General features: G+C 51.9%; 1 protein-coding gene across 2 annotated transcripts in view; it reads left to right on the top strand.

The window, feature by feature from the left end:
- The window catches only part of DIP2A (disco interacting protein 2 homolog A), a 125,584-nt gene that overhangs the window by 81,924 nt on the left and 32,316 nt on the right, over positions 1–11,344 (top strand). For both annotated transcript variants that reach the window (XM_075542171.1, XM_075542170.1), the window contains exons 16-22: positions 335–454; positions 1,827–1,941; positions 3,565–3,704; positions 3,983–4,119; positions 4,238–4,318; positions 4,977–5,104; positions 6,177–6,291. In XM_075542171.1, the coding sequence (XP_075398286.1) occupies positions 335–454; positions 1,827–1,941; positions 3,565–3,704; positions 3,983–4,119; positions 4,238–4,318; positions 4,977–5,104; positions 6,177–6,291 (836 nt within the window). The remainder of the gene's footprint in view (positions 1–334; positions 455–1,826; positions 1,942–3,564; positions 3,705–3,982; positions 4,120–4,237; positions 4,319–4,976; positions 5,105–6,176; positions 6,292–11,344) is intronic.

Below are 11,344 nucleotides of genomic sequence, written 5' to 3'. Positions count from 1 at the left end.
CCCCCCAGGCTTCCCGGCTCCCAGCTGGTGCAGGCACCGCAGTGGAGAAGTTTTAGCACAGGCCATGGCCTACAGGGCTGGAGCAGCCGGCCGTGAGGCGTGAAGGGCAGAGTGAAGCCCTGAAAGCATTAACGTTGAAAATGGGCTTGAGTTTATGACATCGGAACTCAAGCTCCGGGTGGATGTTTACGTGGGCGGGCTCCGGGGCAGCTTCGTGTGCACACTGGACTACTGGGGAGAGGGCATGCTGGTGGGAGATGAGTCCTCTCTCCTGGCCACGGGACTTCCATGCTGTGTGAGTCACGCCTCCCCCACACGCCTGTCTCCTCCACAGCCCGAGCAGCCCTGGTGAAGTCCCGAGACATGCACTGGTCTCTCCTAGCCCAACGAGGTCAAAGGGACATTAGCCTCAGTTCCCTGCGGATGCTGATTGTGGCGGACGGTGCCAACCCCTGTGAGTACGCAGCCCTGGCCATGGGGGGGGGGGGCCTCTGTCTCCTGACTGCTGACCCTCCAGGTGGACTACACTTGTGTTGATAGATCCTCCTGAGCAATAAAATGAGCCGTGCTGCCTGCAGCATCATAGGCCCCATGGTGTTCTGGCCTGTCTGTCAACAACTCCTCAGGCAGGTCTATTGGGCCCCCACCCTCATCCCAAGACAGCCTCCTCTGTTGATGAGAAAGCAATGGAAAAGTTAGTTTGCTTAAAAAAGTTGACAGGATATAGTTATAGATTTTGTAGGGGAGAGGGACAGGTCTCCCCTCTCTCTGATGAACCACCTCATCTCAAAAGTCCCACCCTGAGCCCTGTTCCCTAAGACCCAGCCCTGAGCCCCCATCCCAAGTCATGTGCCCTAAGCTCTGAGCTTCCCACTGTTAGTCTTGTGTCCTGCCACACCAGCCTCCAGGCCCTTCTCCCCGCGTGGGGCCTCCATGCACACAGTCCTCTCTGACCACACGCCCCAGAGCAGGGCCATCCTTGCTTCATGCTCCCCAGTCCTTGAATTCTGGGTGGAGTTCATGGTCCATGTGGCTTCAGAGGCCTGGCTTCGGTCTGGAAGCAGGGTCCCTCTCTCTGGGACCTTGTCTGGGAGCGCCAGCAATGGTGGCTGAAGGAGCAGCAGTGTCCCTGCCCCAAACCCAGTGGGTACCACAGCCATTTCTCTTTGTTTACTGTCCCTTGGCTGGCTCAGGGGAGGAAAGGGCATCGCAGCTCCAAGAGAGCCCCGGGCCTCCACAGGTGTCTAGCGCTGACCTCTCAGGGCTGAGAGAGGTGTCTGGTGGGTGTGGGGTGGTCTCGCTGGTGCTGAGGCTGGACCCCTGGTCATGACTAGAGGGGACCACCATGGGGGAGTGCATTCTGGAAGAAGCGAGGGGGGGCATACTTGAAACGACAGGCACTCATAGGCCCTCCCCACACAGGGCTGGATGGGAAGGACCTCTGGCAGGTCTGCAGCTCTACCCCCTCGTTCCAAGGCCCTTCTGGGGCTTGGGGCAGAAGGTTCTCGCCTCCAGTCCAGGCTTGGGGCTGGGGGCTGCTGTCATCATGAGCTTGAGCATCCACCTCCAGGGAGGGTGTCCACCCCAGCCCCTCTCTCCTGACTTGTGCAGGGCACTCAGAGTGGCCCGATCGGGTCAGGCCAGCCTGGAGATCAGGGCTCAGCGTACCCTGTTGTGAAGCAGCACTCAGAACGGGGCTGTGATGAGACATGCCGTCTCCTTGTGGCATCCCTTTCCTGCACACACTCCATGCCCATGCCGCTCTACTCCTCCCTGCCACAATGGCCTCTGCCCTCCTTCTGACCTGTCCTTCTCCTCTCTTGCAGGGTCCATCTCCTCCTGTGATGCCTTCCTCAACGTTTTCCAGTCCAGGGGCCTGCGGCCGGAGGTCATCTGCCCTTGCGCCTGCTCCCCTGAGATACTCACGGTGGCTGTCCGAAGGTAGCCCCCTTTCAGCTGGGAGGCCCATCCACACAGACGCCCAGTCCTCTCTGGTGCCAATCAGATGGCACACGGGACAGGGTGGTGTGCTCGCTACCTGTTGACTTAGTCTCAGATGCCCACATCGCGCGTGCTCTTGTTGGCGGGGAGCAGGTGGGCACTGTCTGGGCAGCCGTCCTCCCGTCCCCACAAGAGCCTACAGGAGGCACTGCCTCACTGGGTCTTCTAGCCGGACCCCGGCCAGTTCCACTGCAGTGTCCTTCCTCTCAGCAGGACGTCAGGGAGGAAAGCGGGCAAGGCTTTGTTTTGGACGGGACGTCAGCATATCCAGGCAGGACAGGATGGCACAGCCTCGTCCCATGGTTGCTCAGCGGCCCCACTCTGAGCTTCAGCCCCCGCCTGTGTGCGTGAGAGGCTTGGGCACCTGCAGTCCTTACCTGCTCCTCCTGTCAGCCGTGCTTCCAACCACGGGCTCCACGGTGACCTGGGAACCCTGACTGGTTCCACAGTGGTTGGCTGGGCCCCCTTCAGCCAGGAGCACCATCTGGGCACAGCACCTGGGCTTCTTTAGCAGCCCCTCCCTGGTGACCAGCACCCCAGCCATTATCCTGAAGAGGACCCACTGTCCTTGTGTGACTGCCTTCCTTGTGCTCCTCTGTGTGTGGGCACCTTGAAGCCCACCACACTGCAGTGCCTCTGCCACCCGCACCAGCCCGCAGAGCTGGCTGCTCTCCTGGCCCCAGCTTCTCTCCTGCAGCTCCTCCCTGCACCATCCCTCCTGCGGGCCTGGTCTGATGGGTTCACAGTCCAGGGTCCTTCCTCTGTGTCCAGGCTCCCGCTTCCACTCGGCCACTCGAATTCAGTCTTCAGTGGTGGTTGCTTTTTTCCTATATCATATTCATCCGTATAAGTAGTATGCACTCCCACATACTCAGTAATATGCGTTTTAAAATCATAGCTTAGCGTGAAAAGGAGACCCTGTTTACACAACTGCAAACTGTCCTTTATCTCTTTGACCTGCTGGGGTTTGTTCTGCAGGGGGGTGTGCTTTTCCTCGTGGCAGAGGATGGGGGAGGGTCCTTTGTTTCTCAGCGCCCTGGGTCTGGGGCTGCATTAGAAGCCACTCTCAGGCGTGGGCCCGAGGCGGGAAGACCCCGTGGGCTTACAGGGAGATGGCGTCCGAGCTGTCAGGGTGCGGTCGAGACAGCTGGGGCTGCCCGACACCTCGCTGTCCAGTGATCTCGGTCTCTCCTACCTCGGGGCTCCTTGCAACAGGCGCCTCAGCCCAGCTGGGCTCCTCACTCCCCTGGCCTCCCTACTCACCTGCCACTCAGCTCCTGGCGGCAGCGTCCCCAGGCAGCAGGTAGAAGGGACAGCCTCTGTGCCCTGGCCTCGGTCCTCCAGCACCACTTCCCCCGGGGTCCCAGACCCTTTCTGAAGAGGGGTGCGGGCCTCCCCTGTCAGGACTGTGCACTGTCTGCCGGACTCAGACGCATATCTCTGCACCACATGAGGCTGAGGGCGCACAGCTAGGCTGCAGGGCGTCCACGCTGGGCACCCTGGATTTCGGGTAGGGTTTCTCCTCACCCCTGCAATGAATCGGATGGTGGCTCTGTTTTCCAGACCTCCTGATCTGGGAGGACCCCCTCCCAGAAAAGCCATCCTGTCAATGAGTGGCCTCAGCTACGGCGTGATCCGCGTGGACACCGAGGAGAAACTGGCCGTGCTGACCGTGCAGGACGTTGGCCAGGTGATGCCGGGAGGTAAGGGTGCCTCCCACAGGCGTCCGGTCCCATTTGGTGATATGTGGGGTGGCATAGCGGGGCTCCCGAGCTCCAGGTGGAAGAGTCTAAACACACTTCTCAGTGCAACTGGGCACGCCCTTCGATGCAGTGCACGGCCTACACCTCACGATATCCTGTCTCCTGGGAATGCCCTGTGTCAAGAATGCCCTCACAGCTGCCAGGACCGAGGAGGTTGGTCCTGGTGAGTGAAGTGTTCTCTTCAGCTTTGATTTCGAGGCCCTGTTTTTCCCTCTTAGCCAGTGTGTGTGTGGTGAAGGTTGAAGGTACCCCTTACCTCTGTAAGACGGATGAAGTCGGAGAGATCTGTGTCCACTCCAGCGCCACAGGCACCGCGTACTACGGACTGCTTGGGATCACAAAGAATGTCTTTGAGGTGTGTACCCTCCGGAACTTTGTGTGACATCAAGACCTGGCACCTGTTGGCCTCCCCAAGCACACTGTGGCTTTGTCAGGCCCTGCTGTCCACCTGACCCCCTTTGCATTCTGCGCAGACCATCCCGCTCACCTCAGGAGGAGCTCCTGTCTCGGACCGGCCGTTCACCAGGTCCGGGCTGCTGGGCTTCATTGGGCCGGTGAGTGCATCGCTAGCCACCAGCACCCTCAAAGGTGTGAAAGGTCTCAGAGTAGCTCACTCAGGGGTGCTCAATCCGGTAATTTGGCCCTCAGAGGACACTGGGCTACCTTTGGAGACACGCTGGGTAGTCATATGAGGTGATGGTACACGTAGCAATAGTGGGTGTCCTGTAATGCATAGGACAGACAGCTCCCTGGGACTCTGTCAGCTCAGAGCATCACTGGAGTCGAACTTGTGGGGCGGGAAGGGGCGGGGGCTGCCCTTGCCAAACAGTTTCCAAAGGTTTTCACAGATTCCTCTAGAGCAGGGGTTCTCTATCTTCCTAATGCCACGACCCTTTCACACAGCTCCTCGTGTTGTGGTGACCCCCACCATAAAATTATTTTCATTGCTACTTCATCACTGTCATTTTGCTACTGTTATGAATCGTGCAGCCCCTGTGAAAGGGTCGTTCAACCCCCAAAGAGGTCACGACTCCCAGGTTGAGAACCGCTGCCCTCGAGCTTTGTTCCAGCCCCCAGCCCCCACCTCTTCCTCTGTGCCTTTCTTTGTGCTGTGTCCCCAATAGCCCCCATCCCACTGGTGAGCCCCACTCAGACTGTGGGCACCAGAACACTGACGGTCTGTCCTGTGTTTACTGGCCTCCTTGCCCCCAGGACAACCTGGTCTTCGTCGTGGGCAAGCTGGATGGGCTGATGGCAGTCGGCGGGCGCAGACACAGTGCAGACGACGTGGTGGCCACTGCTCTGGCCGTGGAGCCCATGAAGTTTGTCTACAGAGGCAGGTGATGCTGGCGGGCCCCATGCGTGACTTCAGTCCCCCTTGGTTGAGATTGGGGAGCCTGTCTGGAGGGGAAAGAGAGGCATGCCAGTCAACTTGGGTGTGCAAAGCCTGGGGCTCTCTAGGCACCAGAAAGTCTCATATAGAGGCAAAGATATGGCGAGAAAGGTGGCCGGCATTCATATTACCATCTGAAGTTTATTCAGTCCTTTGGAAAACTTGGATCTAAGCATGAAAACTGGGCATAGGAGCAGGAAGACAGGCCAGCCCCAAGGGAAGACGGGCCTCAGAACAGGTGAGACGCGAAGCTAAAAACCAAAGCCGCTGCGTCCACAGCGCGGGCCGAACACGAGATGACAGCGGCAGGGAGTATGTTCACACTTTGAAAGAGAAGTTAGAATCTAGATGTCCACCAAAACTCACACTCAAATGAACACATAGCCTTGGGGATACGCATTTCGGGAGTTTTGTCACAAAAAGGCACCTATTCCAACACCGTTGACCCAGCAGACCACACTAACCTGGTGGTTTGAAGGGAGAGCAGCTCTCGGAAGGGGAGAGACAGAGAGATCACCCCCGGGTCTGACAGAGACAGAGGGATGGGCTACGCAGCAACTCGGGGGGCACGTGAAAACTCTTGAGAGGAAGACCGTGGAAACAATACACTCACGTATGTCATTTTAAAAAGAACAAAAGCTCACTGCCTTCAAGTCAATCCCGACCCGTGGCAAGCCTCTCGGTCGGTCATCGCAGTGAAATGCGCAGGCTGGCCCGTGGGGAAGGCTGATGGATGTGAGTAGATTAAACAGAGTCGACGTTCTAGACCGGGATATGTGCACCGAGACACTTCCCCTGCGGGTGCACGTTAGAAACAAGGACCATGTCCTTCCAAAGTCAGTGTCTGCTGGTCTGTATGGCCCAGAGATCCTCTGTTTCTGAGATTGCCACGACGGACGGCCTTCATAATTCTTAGTGAGCAGCCCATTTTTACATTTGAGTTTCGAATGCACTGCCTGCCTCGTTCTGGCTCTGTGGGGCCATCTGCGCCTCCCTTGCCTCTCTGTCCTCTGCTGCAGGATAGCCGTGTTCTCCGTGACAGTGCTGCACGATGACCGCATCGTCCTGGTGGCCGAGCAGCGGCCGGACGCCTCAGAGGAGGATAGCTTCCAGTGGATGAGCCGCGTGCTGCAGGTGGGCAGGCAGCCTTGCTCTGCTCCTCACCTCTGTCCTCCTGCCTCCCTCCTCACCTCTTGGCCCTCCTCCTGCCCTCGCGTGCTCCCGCTGGCCTTGCTCAGGGGTTCAACGAGTCTTTCTCGGGCTGGTTTTCCACGTGTGGGTGGCATTGCCCATCCTTCCATTCCTGCATGTGTGGGGAGCCGTGTGTTCCACCCTCCTCCCCTCTACCTGCCCCTGTCTTCAGCTTGCCTTTTGACATGAGGCCACGTCCCTATCGCACCATGGTTGGTTGCTGTGTTTCGCTGGCTGGCTGACTGATCCTGAGGATCCTGTGGAGTCCCTAGGTGGTACAGAGGGTTAAGCAGCCAAGTAAGGCTGGCCCTTGGAACCTACCCAGAAGATGGGTCTGAACACCTGCTGCCAAAAGGCCGAGAAGCCCCGATGGAGCAGGTCTAGTCCACGCATTCGGGGTCCACATACATCAGACTAACCTCAATTGTAGCTAACCACCCATCCTACTTGGCCTGCAACAACAGGAGCTAAGTAAATGTGCGCTCCGTAAGGACTAGCATTTCCTGACTGTACAGCGCTGCACCTGAAGTATCAGTGCATCATGATTGGTTACCTCGGTAACAGACTTGTAAGGCTGCTACCCATGGGAATTCCTTAAAAGGGAAATGTAACCTAGGGGCTTAGTAGACCAACACCCCAGGGCTGCAGTAGTGGAAGAGGAGAACCCGTACACCTCTGTACTGGTTCCCCCCTCAAACTTTGATGATAGAAACATTTGCAACGTGGAGCAAAACTTAAAGCATAGTACAATGAATTCCTAGATACCCAGGCCTAGGTTCTGCTCTCCTAGGCGACCCTGTTGGATTTGCTGATCACGCGCTGCGTCCACTCCGGCTGTCTGGGTTTGATGCAGTGTGGCGTCATCTCCCCTCTGCACCATGGTCGGCGTTCACGTTCATTCCACTGGGGGCTCGTACAGCTCTTCTCGCAATCCATCCATCCATCCATCCATCCATCCATCCATCCATCCATCCATCCATCCATCCATTATGTCAAGCACATTTGTACATTTGTTGCCATCATCATTCTCAGAACATTTTCTTTCTACTTGAGCCCTTGGTATCAGCTCCTCATTTGTTCCCTTCCCTTCCCCACCCTCCCTGCCACATGGGTGCTCAAGTCTTTAGCCAAGTACTGAGCTAGTGTTTGGTAGATTTTTTTTTCTTTCAGGGAAGATAAAATTTGCAGTGAAGGATGTATGTATGGATTGTGATAAGAGTTGTATGAGCCTCAATAAAATGATTTATTATATTAAAAAATTTTGCAGTGAAGTACACAAATCTTTACTGTACCACTTAGTAAGGTTAAAAAAAACCACCTTTATTGTGTAGAATTAACAGGTACAATGAGCCCGTTTTTAAGTGCAAAGGGATGACTTCTGACCACTGTATGCACCTACATCACCACCACCCCCATAGTAATACAGTCTCTAGACGTTTTTGTCTCTCCAACAATATGGACTTTGGGGTCAGTTCCCAACTCCTCCAGTCCCAGAGAACTGTCGCTCTCCTTTGAGTCACTGTCAGTTAGGCTTTTCCACTATAGGAACTCTGTATCACTGGAGCCATGCAATGTGCCCCCCTCTTCTGTGTAGCTTCTAAACCTCAGTGTAATGCTTTAGAGATTCCTCCACGCTGTTGTGTGGGTCTGTGAGTTATTTCTTTTTATTACCAAAGAGTGTTTCATTCTATATATATATCACAGTTCATTTACCCAGTCACTCACATTGATTGATATTTAGGTTGTTTCTCCTAAGAAGCAATTAATTAATATGCTATGAATAATAATTTATGAACGATTTTTGACCTATTCATTTCTCTTGCATGAATACCTAGAGTGAAATAGTTGGATCATATGGTTACTGTACATTTAACTCGGAAAAATCTGCCAGGTTTTCCAGAGAGGTTGATTCGTTTGCACTCTGGTCACAGTGGATGTGAGTTCTAGTTCCTTCATATCTTATCCTTACCAGCACTGGTGCTGGTGTCAGGGTTAGGTGCCGTCGAGTCTGTTCGACATAAGGCGACCCAATGCACAGCAGAATGAACACCGCCCAGTCCCATGCATCCTCACAATTGGTGTTCTGTTCTAAGCCATTGCTGCAGCCCCTGTGTCAGTCCATCTTGTCAAGGGTCTACCGTATTGTTAATATTTATGTAAATCTACTTTGTAATTTAAATCTAGATTCCCTCTATTACTTATTGCCCATTCATGCATCCCCTTGTGTGAAATGTCTGGTTCTTTTGTCCATTTTAGAAATTGGTTTGTCAGTAGACAAAGGACATTTATAGAGGTCTAAATACAGGCATGTGCACATGTAAATATACTTACAGATAACGAGAGGGGAACAGATCTATGTATCTGTATGTGAAGAATTAAGGTAGCAGATGGGCATTGGGCCTCAACTCGAGTACGCCTTCAATGCAAGAACACTTTTTTTCAAACAATCAAGCATTCTGTGATGCACACCTTCCTCACATGATCGCTGAAGACAAAGTGGATACATAAGCAAATGTGGTGAAAAAAGCTGATAGAGCCCGGCTATCAAAAGAAATAGTGTCTGGGGTCTTAAAGGCTTGAAGGTAAACAAATGGCCACCTAGCTTAGAAGCAACAAAGCCCACATGGAAGAAGCACACCAGACTGTGTGATCATGAGGCATTGATGGCATCAGGTATCAGGCATCTAAGACCCGGAACAGAACCATACCCAATGTGAATTGGGGGTGGGGGCATGGAGTGGAGACCCAAAGCCCATCTGTAGACAATTGGACATCCCCTCACAGAAGGGTCTCAAGTAAGAGATGAACCAGTCAGGGTGCAGTATAGCACCAATGAAACACAACTTTCTTCTGGTTCTTTGGTGCTCCCCCCCACCACTATCATGACCTCAATTCTACCTTACAAATCAGATTAGACCGGAACATGCACACTGCTACAGATAAGAGCCCGCAACACAGGGAGTCCAGGATAGATGAACCCCTCAACAATGAGGGGACCAACAATGAGAACAGAGATACCAGGAGGATATAGGGAAGGTGAAAGCAGAAAGGAGGAATGGATCACGAGGATCAACATATAACCCCCTCTTGGGGGGATGAACAACAGAAAAGTGGGTGAAGGGTGACAGGATGATGTAAGATATGAAAATTACCTATACCTTACAAAGGGTTCATGTGAGAGGGAGGGCCAGGGGAGGAAGAGGGGGGGGGGATGAGGAGCTGATACAGGGCTCAAGTAGAAAGAAAATGCTTTGAAAATGATGATGGCATCGTACGTATAAATGTGCCTGATACAATGGATGGATGGATGTGATGGGAGATGTAAGAGCCCCCAATAAAAGTATTTAATTAAAAAAATCTGCTCTAGCTTGAAATAGACTTGACTTCAATATGATGTCAGTATTTTAAAATTTGTTGAGATGGCTTTTGTGGTCTACCATAAAGTCTATTCTGGAAAATTAAAAACAAAAATCAAAAAAGAAAGAAATGGTTTTATAACCCATTACTGAGTTATAAATTTTCTCTTTTCAAACCATTTTATTCGGACATAACGTAGACATCATACAATTCAGTAGTTCAATAGTGACATCAGGAAGTGTACAATTGCTACCACAATCAGTTTTAAAACATTTTCTTCCTTCTTGTACTCCTTGTTATTCCCCTGCCACACACCAGGAGCCCTGTAGCTACTTATTGACTCTGTCAAGTCACCCATCCCGGGTTTCATGTACTGAAAGCATAGACAAATGTATACCAGAGTCAAGAAGGCTACCAACAAAAACAAGTGATAACAGAGATAACACCCAGTTTGAAAGAAAACAAAATATGAAAACCAGAGCAAACTCAAAATATGTCAAAAGGGAGATCAAATGATACGGTTTGAGCTTTTCAAGCCAGGTGTTTCATTTTAATCTCTAATCAGCTCTACAATATTCTCTGTCTGATAACCAGGCTATTCCCACCCCTCAATTAAGGTCAGAGGGAAATCACCAGAGGCTTATTCTACGTGTAGATCATGCAGATGTATTTTGGGCTTTTACTGCCATCAATAGTCTTCTGCAAATTGGGTGTTCCCAGTTTAAATTCTGATACCATTCCCTCCTTTGGGTTTGGATTATATTATTTACAATCCTCGGATCACACAGGCTGGTGTGCTTCTTCCATGTGAGCTTAGTTGACATCTCACGTGGATGGCTGCTTGTTTGAAAATAAGCCTTTAAGATCCCAGACACTATTCTTTCTGATAGCCAGGCACCATCTAGTTTCTTCACCACACTTTGCTGTAGCACCCATATCTTCATGAGGACCTGGAGTTATACGAGTTCTTAATATATTCTAGAGGGTGATTTTTGAAGATGAGTTATTTCCCCTCTGTTTTCTTTCGTAAGTTTTCAACCCTTAATGGTTAAGACTATGGTCCATTTCAGGTCATGCTTTTGGTAGGGTATCAGGTAAGGGTCTTCTTTAATTTCCCCCCAGCTGTTGTAGTAGCATTTGTGGTGCATAGTTGTATAATGAATGCTGGTGTATACTCTCTGCTTACATTTCTGCATTTAATCCCATTAGATAAATGCCTAAGAGTTGAATTTTTGAATTGTGAGATTGTATGTTTAACTTTTTGGAAAACCACCAGCCTGTTTCCCATAGCCGCAGCCCCGTTTTACAGTCCCATCACTGATGGATGGGGGCTCTGGTTTCTTCACGTCCTCATCAACGCTTGTTATTCTCTGCTTATAACCGTCTTAGTGAAGGTGAAGTGATGTCTCAAATTTGGTTTGGATTTGCATTTCCCTAATGACTCGTGACATTGAACCGTCTCGTGCTTTCTGGCTGTACATATTTTTTGGTGAATGTCTACTTAAATCCTTTGTTAACTTTTCAATTGGATCCTCTTTTGTATTGCTCATTTTTTGGAGTTCTTTATATATTCTAGAAACTTAACTCTTACCTGGTATGCCTCGTTGATCCTCATCAAGTCGCCCCATCTCACGGTAAC

Source organism: Tenrec ecaudatus, chromosome 2 (genome assembly GCF_050624435.1).
Source record: "Tenrec ecaudatus isolate mTenEca1 chromosome 2, mTenEca1.hap1, whole genome shotgun sequence".
Lineage (NCBI taxonomy): Eukaryota > Metazoa > Chordata > Mammalia > Afrosoricida > Tenrecidae > Tenrec > Tenrec ecaudatus.
Note: the sequence above shows the minus strand (reverse complement) of the source record. Positions and strands in the feature narration are given on the sequence as shown.